Source organism: Cherax quadricarinatus, chromosome 17 (genome assembly GCF_038502225.1).
Source record: "Cherax quadricarinatus isolate ZL_2023a chromosome 17, ASM3850222v1, whole genome shotgun sequence".
NCBI classification, from domain to species: domain Eukaryota; kingdom Metazoa; phylum Arthropoda; class Malacostraca; order Decapoda; family Parastacidae; genus Cherax; species Cherax quadricarinatus.
In genome coordinates, this window is record NC_091308.1 from 50689978 (window position 1) to 50717548 (window position 27571).

Sequence of the window (27571 nt, forward strand, 5' to 3'; positions counted from 1 at the left end):
CACCTCTGCAAAAACAGTGATAATGTGTGAGTGTGGTGAAAGTGTTGAATGATGATGAAAGTATTTTCTTTTTGGGGATTTTCTTTCTTTTTTGGGTCACCCTGCCTCGGTGGGAGACGGCCGACTTGTTGAAAAAAAAAAATATCTTTATTTACTACACGTACATGTACAAGGTATACAGGCCTAGCTGACATCAGTGACATACTACTGTATAGAAAGCCGCTTGTTATGCTGAGTATTTCAAGAAAATTAGGTCAGTGTCCCAGGATAACACCCACACTAGTCGGCTAACACCCAGGTACCCATTTACTGATGGGTAAACATAGACAACAGGTGTAAAGAAACACGCCCAATGTTTCTACCCTGGCTGGGAATTGAATATTTACCAAAAATCATATATGGCTAACCCAAGCCAGGCACTAAAAATAAGCCACGTTGACTTTTTTGGGTTATCCTAGGTTCTCTACACCTATGCTGCTGTGTGTGATAATCTATATAGAGAAAATAACTTTTGTTTCATGTTTATGGTGCAGTGTATATCACAGTTAGCCCTGTGCTACACTCCGTTTTCTCTAATATAAGCCACCAAGACAGGGATAGGAGAATTCAATTCAATTCAAGTTTATTCTCTATAAGGGTTACAATGTGGGGTTTACAGGTTTTGGGTATTTTGTGGTTTACATGTTATAAAATACTAATTACAGAGGGGGCCACTAGGACACCTAGCATGGCTAGGCATTTCCAGCAGACTTAGATTAATTCTTAACATTAAATCCTTACAGATTATGGTATTAAGGCTAAGTGACTACATCATAATTTTTGAGTTTAGCAATGTGAATACTTTTGTTTTGGCACAATACAAGGTGTCTATATTGGAGTATCATAGGCAAACTTATGACTAGTTAGGATTTATTATTTTAAGATTAAGATTAGTATTTCTGGGTTTATAGTTAGTGGGTGAGTGAGTGTAATTTTGAACCACCAGGTGGTTATCATGTAGTTAGTTGTCGGGGTGGATCAGGGAGATAAGATGTTTTCTAACTGTAGTTTTGAAAGTGATGAATGTGTCTGAAGTTCTAGAGTTTTCAGGTAGGGTGTTCCAGATTTTAGGTCCTTTGAAATACATTGAATTTTTGTAAAAGTTTAGTCGAACACGGGGAATGTCATAGAGATGTATGTGTCTGGTGTTATGCCTGTGGATCCTGTCACAACTATCAAGAAAGCATTTTAGGTCAAGGTTAATATTGGAATTTAAGGTCCTGTAGATATAGATTGCACAGTAGTAAGTGTGGATGTTCTGAACAGGGAGTAAGTTTAGATCTATGAAGAGTGGGGGGGAGGGGGGGTGTTGCCAGGGATGGGATTTAGTGATTATTCTTACTGCGGCTTTTTGTTGGGTTATTATTGGCTTTAGGTGTGTTGCTGCAGTTGAACCCCCAGCACAGGATGGTATTTGTATACCATATCCTCTTCATACCTCCGTCGAACTGCTCGGTGTTATGCCAAATATTATTTATTCTGGATATTTAACATGTTTTATGTTATTTATATTGTTTATTATGTCATATTAGATCAATTGTGATAGGCAAATAAGCTGTAGTGTTGATATTAGCATAATAATAAAGCATATTCTCCTGCTTCATGAGACTGAGCTCATGGCAACCGACAGTGGCTTCAAAGCCACCTTATCTTTAATGGATAATGTACTGTGCCGGTGCTTTACATAATGAGAAGCATTTCTTTTATTCATTGGAACCATGGCTAGGGCTAAAAGTAAGCAGGTTAAAACAATAAATGGAGAAAAAGAAATTGGAATGACTTATGCAGCAAGTAGCGCCACCAAACAGTACCAGCAGGTTGGTGTGGCGACCCTGGAAATTTGAAATTATGCTAGCCAAAATTAGTGCCGAATAACTGAAGGAACTGAATAACTGATTGCCGGATTTGTGATGGTGGACCTGTATTATAATTTGTGCCATCACATGTAATATTGTTGAGAAAAAATTTCTTTGTGGCAGTGATCCATCCAGGATCATGGGAATTACATTCCTAGAGGTCTTGTCAAGCTACAAACTGTCAACAATACAAAATTAAGTTTGCATAACAGTGTGCTTCATATTTGGTTCCATTTCATGTTTGAGAGAGCATATCTTCTTCTTTCCTGTATGTTTTAGAAAGAATGCTCCTTAGTCTTTCAGAGTAAATGTTTCAATGCTCTATTCACAGCAAATTAATTTATAAAGATTTGTTTAAATTGTACATCCTGCTGGGCTCTTTATCCACATTTTGTCTGACTGAAAGAAAGATCAAGCCATTTTTGTCCTATCTTATTGAATGTCTTTGACCTGGAAGTGACTGCTGCTTATGGCACTCCTCAGGATTACATTAGTTCAAGGCTTTGCCTTTGTAAAGTATTTAGCATATCAGATGTTAATATCTATATAGCTTAGTCTAACCTTTGAATAGCAGGTTTTTAAATTATCTATCCCACAAAGATTTGGCCTCTCTCACTGTATCTATAAGTGCATATTTACTGGTATAAAAGTTTTAATTTGTATCTCTGTAATCACTATGTAGAACAGGTTCTAATTTCACATTTTTTGGCAGTTAACAAAGGTGTTGAGGAGGAAGAGGAAGAGGAGGATGAAGAACGTGATTTGAAGAAAAGACGAGCAGCAAAGAAGCCTCAGAAGAAGGTAAATATTAGTACAGTCACACCCTGTCCTACGTAATTGATTCCAAGAGCCATGACATAACCTGGTTTTTGACGTAAACCAGACATAATGCCTTAAAATGATGACAAATACCATAAGATTGTCAAGTGTCAAGTGTCACTCCATTGCTGACAATGCAGCAATGGAGTGACACTTGACAATTGTGCACTGCCTTGGCTTTACAACCTCTCTCTGACCAGTATCCATACCTAAATAATGTAGTATATTAGAGCTGATTTCCTCTATTCTGTTTATTACCATATACAGTACACCACTGTATAAAAATTTAAAAATGTACCAGAAATGTTATAAATAGTGCAAAGATGACATTAAAACAATATCAGAGATGGTTGACACAAACCCACTACCATTATAGTATGCTCCTCACTTAGCGACGAATTCGTTTAACGACCTGGGCTTAGGAACGGAACTCCATTTTTAAGTGAGGAGAGGCTGTCTTTGTTTTCACTACTACACATAAACATGTCTGTCTGTTTATCTGTCTGTCTGTCTCTTGTTTATCTCTGTCTCTGCTTATCTCTGTCTCTGTTTAGCTCTGTCTCTGCTTAGCTCTGCTTATGTCTTTCTGTCTGCCTGTGTGTCTGTCTTCCTGTCTCTCTGCTTATTTCTCTTTTGTCTCAGAGAGAGAGCTGCTCATGAACCAATAGGTATTACACATGATGCAGAGTCATCGCATCTGAATCCTGAACAAGTGAAAATGAGTATTACTTGCCAGATATCTACAAGCATAGTATAGCACTTTGTCTGAATTTTTTTTGGAGTTGTTCTTCTTTCAACAAACCGGCCGCATCCCACCGAGGCAGGGTGGCCCAAAGAGAAAAATGAAAGTTTCTCTTTTTAACCCTTTGAGGGTTTTGGCCATACTAGTACGGCTTATGACCCAGGGTTTTTGACGTACTAGTACGCCTAAATTCTAGCGCCCTCAAATCTAGAGAGAGAAAGCTGGTAGGCCTACATATGAAAGAATGGGTCTATGTGGTCAGTGTGCACAGTATAAAAAAAATCCTGCAGCACACACTGCATAATGAGAAAAAAAAACTTTGACCGTTTTTTTGGAATAAAACAGCGACTTTGCACTGTATTTTCATATAGTATTTATTGTTGTATTCTGGTTTTCTTGGTCTCATTTTATAGAATGGAAGACATATTACAGAAATTGAGATGATTTTGACTGGTTTTACAATGAAAAGTACCTTGAAATTGAGCTCAAAGTAGCAGAAATGTTCGATTTTTACCGAAGTTCAAAAGTAAACAAATCATGCCAAGCGTTCAATACACGTCAACTGGTGAGTCTAATATTCTTTTGCAAGTGCGCCAATATTATTTATACCATTTTCTACACTAATGCAGTAGTCTGCACAACAGTAAATCTTCTATTTTTCATGAAAATAAAAATTCAAAGTGGGGAGCAAAAGAATGTCTCTAAGAGGGGCCTTGAGACGTGACTAATGAACAGAGGAAATGTCATTTTAGTGCCAGGAATGTCCTATTTATTCTGGACCCTATTCGGAAATTGGCATCTTTTGAAATTTGTGTGAAATTGGCAAAATTGCTAAATTCTGACCACTGTACTGGATAGTTGAAATTGGTAAATGGGTGGTTTCTTGCACTCATTTGATAAAAAAAATCGAGTTCTAGCGAAATATTCATGTTTTTTGTCGACTAGTACAGTGGAAGTGGCCGAAAATGGGGCTCAAAGTGGGCAAAATCGCCGATGTGTAAACATCGCCAAGACCGCTAACTTCACGAGAGCATAATTCCGTAAGTTTTCCATCAAATTTCATACTTTTGATGTCATTATGATTGGGAAAGATTCTCTATCTTTTCATAAGTTTTTTTTTTTTTTTTTTAAATTTGCCCGACCCTGAGAACAAGTCTCGGAGAGGGCCTGTCGACCCTCAGAGGGTTAAATTTAGTAATATATACAGGTGAAGGAGTTACTGGTCCCTTGCTCTCGGCATTTTAGTTACCTTTTACGACACGCATGGCTTATGGAGGAAGAATTCTGTACCACTTCTCCATGGATTTTTTTTTTTTTTTTTTCCAACAAGTCGGCCGTCTCCCACTGAGGCAGGGTGACCCAAAAAAGAAAGAAAATCCCCAAAAAGAAAATACTTAAATCATCATTCAACACTTTCACCACACTCACACATTATCACTGTTTTTGCAGAGGTGCTCAGAATACAACAGTTTAGAAGCATACACATATAAAGATACACAACATATCCCTCCAAACTGCCAATATACCAAACCCCTCCTTTAAAGTGCAGGCATTGCACTTCTTATTTACAGGACTCAAGTCCGACTATATGAAAATAACCGGTTTCCCTGAATCCCTTCACTAAATATTACCCTGCTCACACTCCAACAGATCGTCAGGTCCCAAGTACCATTCATCTCCATTCACTCCTATCTAACACGCTCACGCACGCTTGCTGGAAGTCCAAGCCCCTTGCCCACAAAAACCTCCTTTACCCCCTCTCTCCAACCCTTTCGAGTACGACCCCTACCCCTCCTTCCTTCCCCTATAGATTTATATGCTTTCCATGTCATTCTACTTTGATCCATTCTCTAAATGACCAAACCACCTCAACAACCCCTCTTCTGCCCTCTGACTAATACTTTTATTAACTCCACACCTTTTCCTTATTTCCACACTACGAATTTTCTGCATAATATTTACACCACACATTGCCCTTAACCCTTTCAGGGTCCGTCCCGTAAATCTACGGTTTCACGTTGTGTCCAAACCATAGATCTACGCCAAAATTCTAGCGCTGTCAAATTTAGCGCGAAAACGCTCGTAGGCCTACATGTGAGAGAACTGGTCTGCGTGGTGGGTGTGCGCCATAAACAAAAAATCTAGGCGCCCGCATAGCATTGTGGGAACGCCGGCTCAGTTACCCTTGTTCACCATGCCTTGTCGCAGGTCAGCTCTCACTCCCTGGAAAATTGGGACTCTCCTCTTCCTATCTGATAGTTCTGATACTGATGGAAGTGGAAATGAAGATGAATTCTATGGCTTTGATCAGTTAGTGACCGAAAAGAATGACCAGGACATCGATAATAGTGCAGAAAACCCTGACGATCCTCAACCTTCTACCTCTGGTGTGGGCACTCGTGACTCACGGTCGGTTGTTCCTCAACGCAGGAGAAAACTAATATTTTCGCATGGCCAGGCCTCTGACTTCAGTAATGATGATGATAGTGACGTGGATTGTGATTTTATTGTGCTCGACGATCATTCGAGTAGTGATAGTGAGGAATCATATTCACCAGTGAAGCGTCGGTATGTTCGCCGCCGCATGCACTCGGGTAGTGTACCCTATGCTGTGCCTGTACCCTATGCTGTGCCCAGGGGATGGAGTACATCCCGGAGTACATCCCGTAGCCCTACACCAGTTTTAGGTAGTGATAGTGAGGATGATGTGGCTACACTTGGCATGGATAGACCACAGGCATCAGTGGATGGTGTTAGAGGTGATGGTAGTGGCACCGCCATGCGTGACTCACCAGGCCACGCTGGGACCCATGCTGCTGACTCGTCAGTTCAAGGACAAAGAGGAGCGCCAGCCACTAGCCCACCACAACCACAACCACCCGCACAACCAGCCTATGATGTCCAGTATCCACCAGCAAACCATATGTGGGATTGGCAGCAAAATCCCAATTTTGTTCCCAAGCCTCACCACTTTGATGACTCTCAAAGTGGAATTCTACCTACTTGTCCCCTTGGAACCACAGCCAATGAACTGGAATTCTTTGAATTATTCTTTGACCAGCCATTGATGGAAATTATTGTCAGAGAAAGTAATAAGTATTTTGAGTACACCATGGCAAATACGATCTTATCACCACAGTCAAGACTACACGGGTGGAAAGAGACGACTGTTGCAGAAATGTATTTGCTTTTTGTTACAATAATGATTATGCCTCACGTCTATAAGCATAATATAAAAGCATACTGGTCCACAGATCGGCTAATTTCTACCCCGGTCTTCAGTGAAATGATACCAGTGAACAGGTTTATCTTACTCTTACGTATGTTGCACTTCTCTGACAAAACAAGGCCTGACAGAAGTGACAGGTTATACAAGATTAGAAATGTTTTCATGTATCTCAAACAAAAGTTCAGCATATACTTTTATCCATTCAAGAATCTTGTAATTGACGAGTCTTTGATTTTGTTCAAAGGTAGACTGTCATTCAAGCAGTATATACCGAGCAAGAGGAAACGCTTTGGTATAAAACTGTTTGTACTCTGTGATTGTGACAGTGGCCTGGTGTTGGATATTGTTGTATACACGGGTAGTAAAACATTGAAAGATACCAAGATGTTATTGGGTATCTCAGGTGACGTAGTGAGAAACATGATGGTACCTTATCTTGGTAAGGGGCATACATTATATACCGATAACTGGTACACAAGCCCATTACTCAGTGATTTCATGCGAGTGAACAAGACAGATGTGTGTGGCACAGTGCGTTCTAATCGTAAACATATGCCCAGGCTCAACGCAGGTGCTCGTGGTGATGACGTGCAGGTGTTTACTGCCAATGACATCATGGCATTACGGTGGCATGACAAACGAGATGTCACATTGTTGACAACCATTCACCGTAATGAAATGCAAGACAGTGGCAAAGTTAATCGAGTGACTAATGAACGTATTCGAAAACCAGTGACAGTGATTGATTATACACAAAACATGCGCTTGGTTGACAAATGTGACATGCAGATTGGTTTTGTTGACTGTGTTTGTAAGAGTTACAAGTGGTACATGAAACTTTTCTTCCATCTCATGGACATTTCAATGCTCAATGCATATAATATGTACCAAATAAAGACTGGCAACAGACCACCGTATGGTGAATTTTGTTTGTCTGTTGTCAGACAACTCATAATGAAGTACCAGGTAAGAACACCTGCTATACAACACTGTCCTCGAATTCCTCAGGATATACACAAGCGTTTGAGGAGGAAAGGTGATCATTTCATAATACAACTTCCTTCAACTCAGAAGAAATTTGCTCAGAAGAGATGCATCGTCTGTGAACAAACAAAACGACGGCAACAAAGACGCAAAGACACTCGGTTTATGTGTGAGGAATGTAAGGTGCCTCTGTGCATGTGCCTTGTTTCAAAGAGTTCCACAAGCTCCAGCAGTTCTAAAACCATGTCCAGTGATTGTAAATATGTAAATATATGATAGAACATTAGTATTATACAATATTTGTGCATGTTTATTGTAATAAACAACAGTGGTAAACAATAATATGATAATAACTTTAGTGCAGTTATTGTGTTCAATACAGTGAGTTTATATATATACATTATATACAGTATTGGTCTCTCAGGCCCCAGATGTTAGTAGGAATAGAAAAAAATTGGAAAAGAAAAGAAAAAACAATAAAAACCGCAAAATAATGTAATGCGCGTATGTGGAATTCGTCGATGTTGCCGCCACCACATCATTTTTGACAAACTTCTTGGCACTGTATCTCGGTAAGTACTGATCAGATTTTTTTTTTTTGTCTTATTACCTTCACAAAAATATGCTCTTTAATTCTGTAAGAAAAAATAATTTTTTTTTTTTTTTTTTTTTTCAAAATTTCTTGGACACTGGAGCACCACTTCAGATTTTGGCCTTGGACCCTGAAAGGGTTAAACAGGACATCTCCATTGCCTCCAACCGTCTCCTCGCTACTGCATTTACCACCCAAGCTTCACACCCATATAAGAGTGTTGGTACTACTATACTTTCCCTTCTTTGCCTCCATAGATAACGTTTTTTGACTCCACATATACCGCAATGCACCACTCACCTTTTTTCCCTCATCAATTCTATGATGAACCTCATCCTTCATAAATCCATCCGCCAACATGTCAACTCCCAAGTATCTGAAAACATTCCCTTCTTCCATACTCCTCCTCCCCAATTTGATATCCAATTTTTCTTTATCTTAATCATTTGATACCCTCATCACCTTACTCTTTTCTGTGTTCACTTTCAGCTTTCTACCTTTACACACATTCCCAAACTCATCCACTAACCTTTGCAATTTTTCTTTAGAATCTCCCATAAGCACAGTATCATCAGCAAAAAGTAACTGTGTCAGTTCCCATTTTGAATTTCATTCCCCAAAATTTAATCCCACCCCTCTCCCAAACAACCTAGCATTTACTTCCTTTACAACCCCATCTATAAATATATTAAAAAACCATGGTGACATTACACATCCCTGTCTAAGACCTACTTTTACTGGGAAGTAGTCTCCCTCTCTTCTACACACCCTAACCTGAGCCTCACTATCCTCATAAAAACTCTTTACAGCATTTAATAACTTACCACCTATTCCATATACTTGCAACATCTGCCACATTGCTCCTCTATCCACTCTATCATATGCCTTTTCTAAATCCATAAATGCAATAAAAACTTCCCTACCTTTATCTAAATACTGTTCACATATATGCTTCAATGTAAACACTTGATCTACACATCCCCTACCCACTCTGAAACCTCCTTGCTCATCCGCAATCCTACATTCTGTCTTACCTCTAATTCTTTCAATTATAACCCTACCGTACACTTTTCCTGGTATACTCAGTAAACTTATTCCTCTGATTTTTACAGTCTCTTTTGTCCCCTTTCCCTTTATATAAAGGGACTATACATGCTCTCCGCCAATCCCTAGGTACCTTCCCCTCTTTCATACATTTATTAAACAAAAGTACCAACCACTCCAACACTGTATCCCCCCCTGCTTTTAACATTTCTGTCATGATCCCATCAGTTCCAGCTGCTTTACCCCCTTTCATTTTACGTAATGCCTCACGTACCTCCCCCACACTTACATTCTGCTCTTCTTCACTCCTAAAAGATGGTATACCTCCCTGACCAGTGCATGAAATTACTGCCTCTCAAAATATTCTCGCCATCTACCTAATACCTCCATCTCCCCATCTACTAACTCCCCTACTCTGTTTTTAACTGACAAATCCATACTTTCCCTAGGCTTTCTTAACTTGTTTAACTCCAAAATTTTTTCTTATTTTCATTAAAATTTCTTGACAGTGCCTCTCCCACTCTATCATCTGCTCTCCTTTTGCACTCTCTTACCACTCTCTTTACCTTTCTTTTACTCTCCATATACTCTGCTCTTCTTATAACACTTCTGCTATGTAAAAACCTCTCATAAGTTATCTTTTTCTCTTTTATCACACCCTTTACTTTATCATTCCACCAATCACTCCTCTTTCCTCCTGCTCCCACCCTCCTATAACCACAAACTTCTGCCCCACATTCCAATACTGCATTTTTAAAACTATTCCAACCCTCTTCAACCCCCCCACTACTCATCTTTGCACTAGCCCACCTTTCTGCCAGTAGTCACTTACATCCCACCCGAAATTCCTCCTCCCTTAGTTTATACACTTTCACCTCCCTCTTACTTGTTGTTGCCACCTTCCTCTTTTCCCATCTACCTCTTACTCTAACTGTAGCTACAACTAAATAAAGATCCGATATATCAGTTGCCCCTCTGTAAACATGTACATCCTGGAGCCTACCCATCAACCTTTTATCCACCAATACATAATCTAATAAACTACTTTCATTACGTGCTACATCATACCTTGTATATTTATTTATCCTCTTTTTCATAAAATATGTATTACTTATTACCAAATCTCTTTCTACACACAGCTCAATTAAAGGTTCCCCATTTACATTTACCCCTGGCACCCCAAATTTACCTACTACTCCCTCCATAACATTTTTACCCACTTTAGCATTGAAATCCCCAACCACCATTACTCTCACACTTGATTCAAAACTCCCCATGCGTTCACTCAACATTTCCCAAAATCTCTCTCTCTCCTCTACACTTCTCTTTTCTCCAGGTGCATACACGCTTATTATAACCCACTTTTCACATCCAATCTTTATTTTACTCCACATAATCCTTGAATTAATACATTTATAGTCCCTCTTTTCCTGCCATAGCTTATCCTTCAACATTATTGCTACTCCTTCTTTAGCTCTAACTCTATTTGAAACCCCTGACCTAATCCCATTTATTCCTCTCCATTGAAACTCTCCCACCCCCTTCAGCTTTGTTTCACTTAAAGCCAGGACATCCAGTTTCTTCTCATTCATAACATCCACAATCATCTCTTTCTTATCATTTGCACAACATCCACGCACATTCAGACTTCCCACTTTGACAATTTTCTTCTTCTTATTCTTTTTAGTAATCTTTACAGGAAAAGGGGTTAATAGCCCATTGTTCCCGGTATTTTAGTTGACTTTTACAACACGCATGACTTATGGAGGAAAGATTCTTATTCCACTTCCCCATGGATATAAAAAGAAAAGTAATAAGACCAAGAACTATTAAGATAAAATCAAAGAAAACTCAGATGAGTGTGTACAAATAAATGTGTACATGTATGTGTAGTGTGACCTAAGTGTACCTGGAGTTTACCTGGAGAGAGTTCCGGGGGTCAATGCCCCCGCGGCCCGGTCTGTGACCAGGCCTCCTGGTGGATCAGAGCCTAATCAACCAGGCTGTTGCTGCTGGCTGCACGCAAACCAACGTACGAGCCACAGCCCGGCTGGTCAGGAACCGACTTTAGGTGCTTGTCCAGTGCCAGCTTGAAGACTGCCAGGGGTCTGTTGGTAATCCCCCTTATGTATGCTGGGAGGCAGTTGAAAAGTCTCGGGCCCCTGACACTTATTGTACGGTCTCTTAACATGCTAGTGACAACCATGCTTTTCATTGGGGGGATGTTGCATCATCTGCCAAGTCTTTTGCTTTCGTAGTGAGTGATTTTCGTGTGCAAGTTCGGTACTAGTCCCTCTAGGATTTTCCAGGTGTATATAATCATGTATCTCTCCCTCCTGCGTTCCGGGGAATACAGGTTTAGGAACCTCAAGCGCTCCCAGTTATTGAGGTGTTTTATCTCCATTATGCGCGCCGTGAAAGTTCTCTGTACATTTTCTAGGTCAGCAATTTCACCTGCCTTGAAAGGTGCTGTTAGTGTGCAGCAATATTCCAGCCTAGATAGAACAAGTGACCTGAAGAGTGTCATCATGGGCTTGGCCTCCCTAGTTTTGAAGGTTCTCATCATCCATCCTGTCATTTTTCTAGCAGATGCGATTGATACAAAGTTATGGTCCTTGAAGGTGAGATCCTCCGACATGATCACTCCCAGGTTTTTGACGTTGGTGTTTCGCTCTATTTTGTGGCCAGAATTTGTTTTGTACTCTGATGAAGATTTAATTTCCTCGTGTTTACCATATCTGAGTAATTGAAATTTCTCATCGTTGAACTTCATATTGTTTTCTGCAGCCCACTGAAAGATTTGGTTGATGTCCGCCTGGAGCCTTGCAGTGTCTGCAATGGAAGACACTGTCATGCAGATTCGGGTGTCATCTGCAAAGGAAGACACGGTGCTGTGGCTGACATCCTTGTCTATGTTGGATATGAGGATGAGGAACAAGATGGGAGCGAGTACTGTGCCTTGTGGAACAGAGCTTTTCACCGTAGCTGCCTCGGACTTTACTCTGTTGACGACTACTCTCTGTGTTCTGTTAGTGAGGAAATTATAGATCCATCGACCGACTTTTCCTGTTATTCCTTTAGCACGCGTTTGTGCGCTATTACGCCATGGTCACACTTGTCGAAGGCTTTTGCAAAGTCTGTATATATTACATCTGCATTCTTTTTGTCATCTAGTGCATTTAGGACCTTGTCATAGTGATCCAATAGTTGAGACAGACAGGAGCGACCTGTTCTAAACCCATGTTGCCCTGGGTTGTGTAACTGATGGGTTTCTAGATGGGTGGTGGTCTTGCTTCTTAGGACCCTTTCAAAGATTTTTATGATATGGGATGTTAGTGCTATCAGTCTGTAGTTCTTTGCTGTTGCTTTACTGCCCCCTTTGTGGAGTGGGGCTATGTCTGTTGTTTTTAGTAACTGTGGGACGACCCCCGTGTCCATGCTCCCTCTCCATAGGATGGAAAAGGCTCGTGATAAGGGCTTCTTGCAGTTCTTGATGAACACGGAGTTCCATGAGTCTGGCCCTGGGGCAGAGTGCATGGGCATGTCATTTATCATCTGTTCGAAGTCATTTGGCGTCAGGATAACATCGGATAGGCTTGTGTTAACCAAATTTTGTGGTTCTCTCATAAAAAATTCATTTTGATCTTCGACTCTGTCTGGTTAGCGGCTTGCTAAAAACCGAGTCATATTGGGACTTGAGTAGCTCACTCATTTCCTTGCTGTCATCTGTGTAGGACCCATCTTGTTTAAGTAGGGGGCCAATACTGGACGTTGTTCTCAACTTTGATTTGGCATAGGAGAAGAAATACTTTGGGTTTCTTTCGATTTCATTTATGGCTTTTAGTTCTTCCCGCGATTCCTGACTCCTATAAGATTCCTTTAGCTTAAGTTCGATGCTTGCTATTTCTCTGACCAGTGTCTCCCTACGCATTTCAGATATATTGACCTCTTTTAGCCACTCTGTTATTCTTTTCCGTCGCCTGTAAAGGGAGCGCCTGTCTCTTTCTATACATCTACTCCTCCTTTTTCTTAGAGGAATAAGCCTTGTGCATACATCGAGTGCCACCAAGTTAATCTGTTCTAGGCATAAGTTGGGGTCTGTGTTGCTTAGTATATCTTCCCAGCTTATATCGGTTAGGACTTGGTTTACTTGGTCCCACTTTGTTTTTGTTATTGAAGTTGAATTTGGTGAATGCTCCCTCGTGACTAGTCTCATTATGTCAGTCTGGGGCTCCACGCATACATGTCTGAACCTCAATTATGTTGTGATCTGAGTATATTGTTTTTGATATGGTGACATTTCTTATCAGATCATCATTGTTAGTGAAGATGAGGTCTAGTGTATTCTCCAGTCTAGTAGGCTCTATTATTTGCTGGTTTAAATTGAATTTTGTGCAGAGATTTAAAAGCTCGTGTGAGTGTGAGTTTTCATCAGAGCTGTCTCCTGGTGTTATTACTGCAACAATATTATTTGCTATATTCCTCCATTTTAGGTGCCTTAAGTTGAAATTCCCCAGGAGCAAGATGTTGGGTGTAGGAGCTGGAAGATTTTCCAGACAGTGGTCAATTTTTAACAGCTGTTCCTGGAATTGCTGGGATGTTGCATCCGGAGGCTTGTAGACTACCACAATGACTAGGTTTTGGTTCTCGACCTTTACTGCTAAAACTTCCACTACATCATTTGAGGCATTAAGCAGTTCTGTGCAAACAAGTGACTCTGCAATGTATAGGCCAACCTCCCCCCTTTTGCCTGTTCACTCTGTCACATCTGTATAGGTTGTAACCTGGGATCCATATTTCGTTGTCCAAGTGATCCTTTATGTGGGTCTCGGTGAAAGCCGCGAACATTGCCTTTGCCTCTGCAAGCAGTCCACGGATGAAAGGTATTTTGTTGTTTGTTGCTGGCTTTAGACCCTGTATATTTGCAAAGAAGAATGTCATCGGACTGGTGGTATTGTTGGTACTGGGGGGGGATTTTTTTCTGGTATTAGTATCTGTATCTGTTGGTTTGGAGTGGAGGCCATTGACTGTGGTTCCACTCCAGGAATGACTGGATTTGGTGTACGATTTCTGCCATTTCCTGCCAGTTTTTTTTCCTTCCTGGCACTAAAAAACCTCTCCCTCTTGAGTGGCTGTGGCTACCCAGGTTTTCCCATGGCCTGGATGTTTTGTATCTTTTTGTCCCCTTTAGATGGTGTGCCTGGCAATTTAAGTTATAACACAGTCTTTCCTGTACTGAAGAGGTACACAGTTCAGGGTGAAAAAGCTTACAGGAAGGGAGTTTGCATTTTCCTGTTGTTATATGGGCATGGCATTTTCTAGGGTGGTCATAGTTGCACGTCCCGTCTGTTTTTCCAGATTTCCCATGTCTGCAGATACCAAGTGCATAGTATGTGCACAGGCTTGGTTTCCATTTCCCTTGGGTTTCTGTGACTGTATTCCCTGTTGGTGCATGTTTCCCTGTCTTATTCCTATCCTCCCTAGCACCAACAATGGAGCTCCCACCAGTTGTTTTTGGTAATATATCCTCACTATTGCTAGTGGAGTCCTCTTGTTTGCTATTTCCTGTGGTATTTCTAGTTTGCAATATTGGTTTTATCTTATCTTTGACTACACTTGTTTCCCCACTACGGCTCCTGTCCCCTATGAGGTCATTTATATGTATTCCTTCCTGCGTATAATTTCCGACTACCTGGACAAAATCTCCAGCTTCACCATTACTGTCTCCCAGGACAGCACCTCCAGCTTCACCATTACTGTCTCCCAGGACAGCACCTCCAGCTTCACCATTACTGTCTCCCAGGACAGCACTATCAGCCCCACATTTACTGACTACCAGGACATCACCTCCAGCCTTACAGTTTCTGACTACATGGCCAGTATCAAGGGCAGTACCATTCAGCCCAGACTTTTTATGTTCCCATCTGTTGTAGAAAGCTTCCAGGTTGTCTATGAAAGCAGCTTTGATGTTATCCTCTTTTAATACCCTTGTGATTTTAGTCCACAGATTTATCTCATTTGGGCATACCCAAAAACACTTCCCTGTTTTAATACTGCTTGTAGCTAGTTCTTGGATATCTGCACAAGGGGCGTGACACCAATTTCCACAAAAATGACAATTTATCCATGTGGAAGCCCGTTTGTTTGATTGACCGCAGACTACACAGGGCTTCATAATGATTTGAATGGTTGCTTTACTGTAATTCTATTAGCAACCTCTTGAATATTCTATTAATAACCTCCTTAAATGAAGCTCTAGCTATTTGTTTCTATTTCTAACTGTACTTGTATATTGGACAGCTTACCGTGTACGTTCCTGATTTATATTTATTGTTTGTGTTTGATAAGGGCGCCTACAACCCCATCCGTTTACAGTCTGATTTATTGTCCAACGAATCCGTTTGAAACCAGTCAAGGGTTCGGACCAGTCAAGGGTTCGGACCAGTCAAGGGTTCGGACCAGTCGAGGGTTCGGACCAGTCGATCTGATCAGTGGGTCACTTATTTAAAACATACTGGTCGGTGATTTGGGCTAACACATGAAGGATCTACCTGAAATTATCTACCCGAGTAATATGTGATTTGATTGATACAAAAGTATAACTTGTGTGTTGAAGAACCGGTGATTTCTGGCAGCTCCTACGGTGATGAACGGTCGAGCCTCAACCCTTGTTTATCAATCGCTGTATCTAGCTTTTCTAGTTTTTTTTCGTCTCCACCACAATAAATACTATATTATCACTATAGTTGACTGGTGGAAATTTTGGAGGAAGGACGCTTTTTCTGTAGTAATAATTGCTTCTCGTTGTGTATATTGCGACCGCTGGTAACTACAGGTTATATGAAAATCACAGTATACGTCTGGTATTTCAAGAAAGAAGAAACTAATGAAAGTCACTCCACTCCACTAAGTACCATTATAACACTGGTTAGTTGCTACTACAACACTGTATTCTGCTATTCACTGGTATCACTAGATTATATGTGAGTACACTAGCAGGCCAGGAAGATTATTAAAACAGCTGACCACTGTGGTAAGATTCTGGCGACTTCTGGCACCTGCCTCTATAGGCTTATCACTTCATTTACAAATTAACCTGTTTTCAAATGACACTTTAGCCTTTATCATCTATATACTAGGGAGCCACTGTAGTATACACTATACACTATGTATACACAATGTTATCAGGGAGACTTGCATTCCTCTGACAAAGTAGTAAGTAGAAGTAGCAAGACATACCTGTAATCTTGCATATTTATGAGAGAGACAAAAGACATCAGCAATCCTACCATCTTGTAAAACAATTACAGGCTTTCGTTTTACAATCACTTGGCAGGACGGTAGTACCTCCCTGGGTGGTTGCTGTCTACCAACCTTAGGTAATTTACACTCTGTATAATAAATGTATTTATGTGTACCTGTGAGATAGAGATAGGCAAAGCCAGAGAAAGACAGAGATAGATACAGACAGACAGAAATAGACAGCCAAAGGCAATCAGCCACCTACCCACCCATCCAGTTGGCCTGCCAAACACTATTACACATGTTCCAGAATTGTTTCTCTTTACTTAGGGCATAGGTTATAGGGCATTCTGGCAGGATGACACTACCAGTAGTATCAAAATTGAAAGGATGTTGCACATGGGTTATTATCGAGGCTTTTTATATTTCCTTGACCACTTGTGGCCACATCCATCTCAGAGCCACTAAACTCAGGGTCAACACCACTTTCCTCTTAAAAGTGGAATGTTAATATAACATGACATCAGAGACTCCCTGCTGTTTGCTCTAGCTTCCCTGCTGTTTGCTCTAGCTGATGCTCATTTGAGCTGGTGCTCCCACAAGGTACTAAGTGGTTCCAGATTTTTTTAATGCTGCTCACACTGAGTGTTAAGACCCATTCTATACTGACCAGGCATCTCAGGCCAATCGTGCCAAATTTGGAGGCAGGAAAAATAAAACGTTGATCTACGTTTCGATAGTTAAGAGCTACATTGTTTTTTAACCCTTAAACTCAAAAAACTTGATAAGTTCTTCAAGTCAGTTGCAGATCAACCAAGCTCTGGTTTCTGTGATGGGCTGCATACTAATAGTATGAAGAGCCTGAGTGATGAGGCCAGCAACTAAGAGGCCTGGTCTGGGACTGGGCTGTCTGGGGTGATGGCCCTTGTAATCAGTAACAAACAGAAAGAGGTGGGATATACATGTAGATAGTTGTTTATTACCTCTGTCCATCCTACAAATTATATCAACAGGACAAATCTTCCAGATTTTGAAAAGAGAAAAATGTCCCCACACATGCAGCACTATTACCTTATTCACGCCATTCTTTATTTTTAAAAAAAGTGAAAGGTCTTCGAAAGGGTGGAGAGATGCCAAAATAAAAATTTTATGGAAATACATGGCATACTCCCTAAGCCAACATGGATTTAGAGTGGGAAGATCATGCTGGCCATGACTGTTAAACATTATGACAAAATTATGAAAACTTTGGAAAAAAAACCAAACTGCCAGTTAGCAGTAAACAAAGGAGAATCAAACTTAGGCAAAGTAAAAGGTTCACTATCTCAAGCTCAAGGCATGGTCCTGATGCAATATAAAATCATGGTAAAAAAATTCCATTGCCTTATTTTTACCAAAAACATGTGAACATACCAGAAAAGCACTAAATGTGTATATACAGTGAAAGTTCATAATTTGTGGTTATTTTTTTATTAACACATCGGCCATTTCTCACCAAGGTAGGGTGGCCCGAGAAAGAAAACTTTCATCATTCACTCCATCAGTGCCTTGCCAGAGGCGTGCTTACACTACAGTTATAAAACTGCAACATTAACACCCCTGAAATCAGCATTACCCCTTTCTTTTCACAAACTCGAACATGTAGGAGAGGCATTGCATCAAGCTTCTTATCAGACATGACTATACTGTATAACACATGGCCCCAGACTATTCAACATCTTACCAAAAGATATCAGAAACACTTTTGGAACAAGTGTAGAAGCCTTCAAGAGGAAATTGGACAAGTATCTTCACAAGTGCCAGATCAACCAGGCTGTGATGGATATGTGGGGCATTGGGTCACCAGCAGCAACAGTCTAGTTGATCAGGCAAACACAGGACAAGCCTGGCCCATGGCTGGGCTCCGAGAGTAGTGAAACTTGAAACTCATCAAAGGTACGTGCATCTGGCTCACCATTTCCTCATTAACTTCAGTGCTCATTATTTGAAGTATGCCAGGCCCCTTCCCCTCTCAAAACCATGACCACAGTACATAGAAATAAAATAAATATTGTGGTGTACTTACCAACAATTTAATATTTTTCAGGTTATCTCTTGCACTTCAGGACATCCTTCAGCCATCAAGGAAGTGATTCACATAAATTTATGAGGGTTTCTTGCAGTAAATTCTCCCATGACTTCCAGATGGAGAAACCTCCACCCATGGAATTGAGCTGATGTAGTTTCCTTTCAATCTCTATCACAGCCCAGAAGTTCTCATTGGGATTTAAGTTGGAAAAGTTATGTCCAGTCATCGAAGAATGGTACTTCACACTTGTGAAGCAGCTGAACAACTTGCAGCGTGTTTCAAAGAGATATACTCAGTTTCAGTGATAGTTGAATTTCAAATCGGGTCCAACTTTTTAAAACACCCGGTATCTTGTGGTGTAGCAGGGAGCACTGCCTTCATGTCTTTCCTCCACATTGCTTGAAAGATTCAAGCAAATGATCACAATGTAATTCTAGGTAGTTGTACTCATTCATATGTTGGCTTTTAGGCAACATGATTAACTCACCAATACTTTTGGCACTAAAACAAACCAAACCCATTAAAGATTCAGGGTATTTTGTGGTACCACAGGTGCATTGTGTGCCCCAGGGCTCACTATCTCAGTTTCTGCAAGTGTTGTTCTTACCACAGTTACAGGTCACTGTGAAAGTGACTCATTACTCCGAAGAACTTCACTGTTCTTTGGTCCATGTTGGGTATTTCTTTGCCAACATGACTATGCTTTCTCTGCACACAGTTCAAAATTGGTTTCTGGACTGGTCTACAGTTGTTGTAACCAAGCTCCTTCACATATAGTATCTTCAGAGTCCTATTAGACACATTATAATGCAGTTCTGGATGCTTTCCTTTAATCTCCCTTGCCATCACTCTTGATTTAGACTCAAGCTGTCGCTTTATTACAGTCAACACATGCAGGGTTGTTTTTCTGGGTTGCCCTGGTGTTGATAAATGAGACACTTCTGCAATATTTGGGAATCTTTATTCCAGATGACAGATGAGGTGGATGATGCAGAGATTTTTTCAAACTTGTAGACATGACCTACTTCCACTAGTGGTGTTCTCCGCTGGTGACTCTGCCTACCACTGCTCCACCTTATCTGTCATCAGTATATAAGCCCCATCTCTGTGAATATGCTGTACTATTGTCAAGATTGATGGACTGAACACATTGACTCTAGGCTGAGGGACTGATTACCTCGACCTCCTCATTTTCCACCTTTCTCTGCATTGGACTCAAGAAGCTACTGCGTGGCAAAACGTTTCCAGAATAAAGATTCCCAAATGTTGCACAAGTCTCATTTATCAATTTCTCAGTTTTCAAAACCATTTATACACTTTCCCTGGTGTTGCTTTTGGAGTGGGCAATGTCATCATCATTGCCCTCACAGAATCAGTTCAACCAGTTCCACACTGAATGTTCATACACACCATTGGCTTTTGCTATTGCCTTTATTTGATGGCCTGCCTTAACCCTTAAATGGCCCAAACGTATATATACGTTCACCTGTGCAGCGCCTCGAATATTTTGAGAAAAAAAAAATCATTTTTTTTATTGGAAAAAAGAGCATGTGGTACCCAATTTTTTTCATATGGCGCACGCTGAGTGCGCACACCCATTCTCTCATGTCTAGGTGACTCAGGCCTATCGCGCCAATGTTGAATGAATGACAATGAAACGTATATATACGTTTGGGGCCCTACGCGAGTGAACGTATACATGTATATATGTTTCGACTGTTTAAGAGTTAAGTAATCCAATGATCTGTGCACTTGTCTCGTGTCAACTACTTACTCTTGCCCACATTAATTCGTCAATAGCCAAAAATGTCTGATAAATTCAGCACTCAACACCACATAGTGCAGAGAGACCAAGGACACACATTTGTTCACCACTTAAGCCTAGAAGACACTGAGCACACAGCCAGCAGCCTTAGAGAATCCTAAGATGTCATGTTACAAGTTGTCAGTCTAGCATAAATTCTTGTCCCAACAAAACACCTAACGGTATAATTTTTGGAATTTGAGTGTGCTGGGTGCATCCACCTACCATACTTTTATGATAAATACTGTAGGTCCACGACTCATCAGCACCGAGCTGCTTCAGGAATCCAGAGACAAACTTGTGAGGACCACTTGGTGACACAAGTATTTACAGTCAAGTGGTGATTCATAGAAACCAGTGAATTTTGTTTTAAAACTAGTTTTCTGATATAACAACAGTATATCAACATGTAGAAGAGTTTATATATATATTTTTTTTTTCAGCAAACCGGCCATATCCCACCAAGGCAGGGTGACGTAAAAAGAAAAATGAAAGTTCATCTTTTTAGATTTAGTAATATATACAGAGAAGGGGTTACTAGCGCCTTGCTCCTGGCATTTTAGTATCTCTTACGACATGCATGGCTTATGGAGGAAGAATTCTGTTCCACTTCCCCATGGAGATAAGAGGAAATAAACAAGAACTAGTAAGAAAATAGAAGAAAACCCAGAGGGGTGTATATATATATATGCTTGTACATGCATGTGTGGTGTGACCTAAGTGTAAGTAGAAGTAGCAAGACGTACCTGAAATCTTGCATGTTTATGACACAGAAAAAAAAGACACCAGCAATCCTACCATCATGTAAAACAATTACAGGCTTCCGTTTTACACTCACTTGGCAGGATGGTAGTACCTCCCTGGGCGGTTGCTGTCTACCATCCTACTACCTAAATAGTTTATGTATAGTTTACTAAATAACTGTGTTTATTTTCTAATTAAATTATATCTTTTTCTTTTTGTTTGCAGATTCCAATTCTAACACTTGGTGGGCATACAGAAAGTGTGGGAGGAGTTGTATGGACAGGAGACAGGGAAGTGGCCACTGCTTCCTGGGATCATTCTCTCCGGGTTTGGGACACTGACATTGGTGGCATTAAATCTCAAATCAATGGAAACAATGCATTCTTTGCTGTGGCGTGGTCACCTCTGAACCGCCTCCTCTTGACAGGCTGTGCAGACAGATTCATTAGGATGTACGATCCACGTGTCACAGGTAAGATGAACACAAATTTTCATACTATATTTTTTTCAGATTGGCTTGATATATTTTGGTGTAAATGCTCTTCCAAGTGACATTATATTAAACCAGTGATAAGACTTGCAATTCATGTAATATTAGGCCATATACAGATTTCCAATTCTTAAACCACATATGCCATCTCTCACCAAGTAGGATGACTAAGAGAAGGAAATAATTTACTATTCTCGCAATAGCTGCCTTGCCAAGGTGTGCAGTCATTACAATTCACGTGACACTCCAAACTGCAATGTCCTTCACTTCTTCAGAATGTACAGTACCCACAAAAAAATATTTACGTGTCCAACGCAAAAAAAATTTTGTACACGAAATTTTGGTGCATACATTTCACTTGCATTTCCACCATAGGAAAAGTGTGATGACGTAGTGTAGTGGAGCCTGTCTTGCTCTATTGTTCCCCACTGTGCCACGCTTCAGTGCTCTGCCAGAGCTTGGTGAAGGGGGAGGCCTGCTACATTGTTCCTCTATGCCCCTTGTTTCACTCAACCACGAATTTTGCCACATTATGTCTCCGCTCCAAGTAGTCAGAATGGGTCAAACTAAACTTTCAATTGCAGAGAAAACCCATGCACTCACCCTATTAGAGCAAGACATGTCTGTGATACGCATAGCCGCAGACCTGAAGGTGATGAGGATGGCAATTTACAACCACAAGAAAGCAGCTGCCTCACTCCCACCTGGCTTTTTCTTGAGGTCTACAGCTGTTATGGCAGGATCTGATAACACTTCCCTCTTCATGATCTTGTCTGTGCGAAGAGAAGTCTAACAGCCGCAGACCTCAAGAAAAAGCCAGGTGGGAGTGAGGCAGCTGTTTTCTTGAGGTTGTAAATTGCAGGCTTTTGTTGAGACAACATCTCTGTGTCAAGTTATATTGAGTCATGACTCATCAAATCATAATGACACAGTTGCAAACAAACCATACCACAGGCAGGGTTAGAGCCCACGATCAGAGTCATAAAACTCCAGACTGATGCGCTAGCCACTGGGCCAGCTGGCTAGCGCGTTGATCCAAAGTTTTATGACTCTCTCATCGCGGGTTCTAACCCTGCCCTTGGTATGGTTTATATTGAGTCACTATCATTGGCAGTACATCATTTGGATTCAACTTAAATTATCTCCTCCACCTCTTGTTAGCATCTCACACTTAATTCCATTGGTCCTAACTGTTTTACCCCTTTCATCCTACTCGCTGTCTTACACACTTCCTCTACACTTGCCTTAAGTTCTTTTTCCCATCAGATCTTATTCCTCCTTATCCATGATTCAATGCCTCTTTGATCATCAATATTTAACAGTTCAAAATGCTCTTTCTAGCTTTCCTGTACCTGCACATCCCTGTGCAACATTTCCCCTCTGCTTTTTATCTTTTTTTTTATTAGCTGCCAAATCCCTTTGCTTTCCAGGCTTTTTTTTAAGTTATTGGTCTCTCTCCGAGAGTACAATGGTCCCTCAATAATCGTCCATAATCCGTTCCTGGAAGTGGGACTATTATCGAAATGGACGATTTACTAATCAATTTTCCCCATAAGAAATAATGTAAATTCAATTAATCCGTTCCTGACACCCAGAAGTATTAAAACAAAAAATTTTTTTACATGAAATATAGATGTAGTACATAAACAATACAGTGGCACATGATGAATTAAACATTAACAGAATAACACTTACCTTTATTGGCGATTCTTCTTTGTGTATGGAAGACTGGAGAATGAGACTGATTGGATGAATTACTGTTTGGAAGGAGAATCCCCTTCCATCAACACCTCGGGTACCAATTACTTTTCTGGGGTTACTTTTCTTCTCTGTTTCTTAATGCCACTAGGACCACCTTGAGAGTCACTGGAGTCCTGTCTCACAAAAAAACTGTCCAGAGAGCTCTGTTTCTGGCGTCTCTTTAAAACTTCCCTAAAATGGGCCAAGACTTTGTCACTGTACAAGATGCCGATATGGCTTGCAACATCCTTCTCTGGGTGATGTTTCTCCATAAATCTTTCCATCCTACCCCACATTTCAAAAATCTCCTTAATTTCTGAAGAAGGCACCTTCCTCCATCTCTCTTCCTCCTCCTCTGCAGCAAGATTCAGAGCTGCCATCTTTTGCTGTTCCTGATGAAGCTCTTGCAGCTCCTCAGTGGTTAGCTCTTTGTTGTGGTCCTCCACCAACTCTTCCACATTCTCCAAACTCACATCCAACCCCATGGAAGCCCCCAGTGCCACAATGGATTTAACAACTGACATAGGCTCATCAGGGTCAGCCCCAAACCCTTCAAAATCCCTCTTGTGGACACAATCTGGCCACAATTTTCTCCAAGCAGAGTTCAAAGTCCTGGTAGTCACTCCCTCCCAAGCCTTACCTATAAGGCTTACACAATGGAGAATACTGAAATGTTCTTTCCAAAAATCTCGTAGGGTCAAGTGAGTGTCTGAGGTCACATTCAAGCACCTTTCAAACATTGCTTTGGTGTAGAGTTTTTTAAAGTTTGCAATGACCTGCTGGTCCATGGGTTGGAGGAGAGGAGTGGTATTCGGGGGCAAGAACTTTACTGTTATGAACCCAAACTCCTTCAGAATTAGGTCATCCAAGTTTGGAGGATGAGCAGGTGCATTGTCCATTACTAGGAGGCACTTGAGATCCAATTTCTTTTCCAGGAGGTAATTCTTCACACTAGGGCCAAACACTTTGTTGAACCACTCTACAAAAATTTCCCTTGTGACCCATGCCTTACTATTAGATTTCCAAAACACACACAATTTACTCTTCATAACATTGTTTTTCCTGAACACTCTGGGATTTTCAGAATGGTACACTAGTAACGGCTTCACTTTGAAATCCCCACTAGCATTAGCACAGAACATTAGCGTCAGCCTGTCTTTCATAGGCTTGTGTCCTGGCATTGCCTTTTCCTCTTGTGTAATGAAGGTCCTCTTTGGCATTTTCTTCCAAAAGAGGCCTGTTTCGTCACAATTGGGTTTCAGTCCTTCACTGTTTATGTACTCCTGGAATTCATGCACATATTTTTCAGCCGCCTTGTGGTCCGAACTGGCAGCATCACCATGCCTTACCACACTGTGTATGCCAGTACGCTTCTTAAATCTCTCAAACCAGCCTTTGCTAGCCTTAAATTCACGCACATCATCACTAGTTGCAGGCAATTTCTTTACCAAATTGTCATGCAACTGCCTAGCCTTTTCACAAATAAGCGACATCATAAGACTGTCTCCTGCTAATTGTTTCTCATTTATCCACACCAATAATAACTTCTCAACATCTTCGAGTACTGGTGATCTCATTTTTGTCAGCATATTTACCCCCTTTGCAACAACAGCATCCCTGATTTCCTTTTTCTTGGCTATGATGGAAGATATGGTTGTACGGGATTTGTTATACATCCTGGCCAGTTCGCCCACACGTACGCCACTATCATATTGTTCAATGATGTTTTTCTTAAATTCAATCGTATTTCTCACCTTCTTTACCAAAGGCTTGGCACTAGGAGCTTTCTTTGGAGCCATGGTAGCTTATTTAGCACTTAAATAACTTGCAAGCACTAAAATAAATGAAATATTTCACTGGAGCACATGAGGGGACCATCGCTCACTGGTAAACAATGGCACACTGGCTGGGAAGGAAAGGCTGAGGCGGCTCGAGGCCGCTCAGACCATGAGCATGCGTCCGTGACGAAGGACTATTAGCGAGTTACCGGACCATTTCCGAGCCAATATTTTGACGAAAAAACAGGACTATTTCCGAAATGGACGACTTTCAGGCCGGACGATTATTGAGGGACCACTGTATTTCTTACTCAGCAAAATTTCCTGATTAAAACTCTCTCATTTGCTCTCCTTTTGTACTTCCTCACCACTTGTTTACCCACTCTTTTCCTGCTTTTCATGTATCTTTTTTTATACTTTTGAAATCCTTTCATATGCTAACTTTTTGTCCCTTACACCCTCTTTGCCTAATCATTCCATTAGTGATTGTTACTTCCCTCTGCATCCACCCTCCTATAACCATAATCTTCTACTGGAAGATAACACAGATTTTTACTCCCCTTTGCATCCACCCTCCTGTAACCATTATTGTCTACTGGAAGAAAACACAATTGTGTAATATAACAGTAACGGTATCAGCCAGAGAGGAACCCACAAGTCGTCACTCCCAACAGATTGCTACCAGAAGCTTACAAAAATTTTAGAAAGAGTGAGAAATGCCAATGTGTCGCTGGCCAGTTTTTTAATCGCCCATACATAGATTGGAAAATAGCACAACCTGGAGATGCCTGGAGAGAGTTCCGGGGGGTCAACGCCCCTGCGGCCTGGTCTGTGACCAGGCCTCATGGTGAATCAGGGTCTGATCAACTAGGCTGTTACTGCTGGCCACACGTAATCCAGCGTATGAACCACAGCCTGGGCGGTCAGGTACTGACTTTAGGTGCCTGTCTAGTGCCTGCTTGAAGACAGCCAGGGGTCTATTGGTAATCAATCCTGATGTATGCTGGGAGGCAGTTGAACAGTCTTGGGCCCCTGACACTTATTGTGTTGTCTCTTATCGTGCTAATGGCACCCCTGCTTTTCATTGGGGGGATGTTGCACTGGCTGCCGAGTCTTTTGCATATGTAGGGAGTGATTTTCATGTGCAAGTTTGGTGCTAGTCCTTCTAGGATTTTCCAGGTGTATATAATCATGTATCTCTCCCTCCTGCATTCTAAGGAGTACAGGTTTAGGAACTTCAAGCGCTTCCAGTAATTGAGGTGGTTTATCGCAGTTATGAGTGCCGTGAAGGTTCTCTGTACATTTTCTAGGTCAGCAATTTCACCTGCCTTGAAAGGTGCTGTTAATTTGCAGCAATATTCCAGCCTAGATAGAACAAGTGACCTGAAGAGTGTCATCATGGGCTTCACATCCCTGGTTTTGAAGGTTCTTATTATCCATCCTGTTATGATTTGCATTTGAGCAATATTAGAATAAACTGGAGAAGTATGGGTTTTGCACCGAAAAAACATACGTACAAGTTTTAAAAAAGTTCAAAGATGAGCTATAAAGTGCCTATTAGAACTAAAAGATGTAAGTTTCAAAGAAAAGCTGAAGCTTTATTCATATTATCACTGGCTGATAGGAAAAGAGACGTGATCACCACATACCTGATTATGAAAAGGTACAAAAGTGTTGATAAGGTTCTGGCACCATCAGTAGAGAGAACAAGAGGCTATAGCATTAACTATGAAATAGGTGCTGAAGATATACTAGAAATCTCTCTATAGTGCTAAAACAATGGTGAGACTTCCATTAAAGGTAATGAGAGCTGTAACTACTGGAAACTTTTAAAGATTAACATGTTATTTTAGGGTAACATTTTAGGTACAGTACAGTAACACAGTATAAAGAATAAGTAGTGAATAAATAGGTATAACATGTGGTATAACACTCATGTATAAATGTGGTGACAACAGTTGTGTACCATCTCAGTGATACAGCAGCAGCAGAGCAAGCATTATAAGTGGAATAAAAGCTCAAGACTGCATATGTATATGCACTTACTAGCAAGAGTTGCAAGAAGACACCAAGTTTGTGCCACTGAAATTGTGTTGAACAAGTGCACAAGGTAATATTGTAACATGATGTACACAAGTCAATATGACACAAGTAAGCCCAGACAAATCCAGTTTGTGCCCATCAAACTGACCTTATTATGTTTTTCTTTGGTATTAATGTATTATTATTATTAATGTATTAATGTTGGTAGTAGGTTGGTAGACAGCAACCACCCAGGGAGGTACTACCGTCCTGCCAAGTGAGTGTAAAACGAAGCCTGTGATTGTTTTACATGATGGTAGGATTGCTGATGTCTTTTGTCTGTCTCATAAATATGCAAGATTACAGGCATGTCTTGCT

At 40.9% G+C, this 27571-nt stretch overlaps 1 protein-coding gene across 4 annotated transcripts in view; it reads left to right on the top strand.

The window, feature by feature from the left end:
• Nucleotides 1-27571, top strand: part of LOC128686298 (ribosome biogenesis protein WDR12 homolog) — a 101984-nt gene that overhangs the window by 62129 nt on the left and 12284 nt on the right. For all 4 annotated transcript variants that reach the window (XM_070085992.1, XM_070085991.1, XM_070085994.1 and 1 more), the window contains 2 exons: nt 2608-2696; nt 21389-21635. In XM_070085992.1, coding sequence (XP_069942093.1) covers nt 2608-2696; nt 21389-21635 — 336 coding nt within the window. The remainder of the gene's footprint in view (nt 1-2607; nt 2697-21388; nt 21636-27571) is intronic.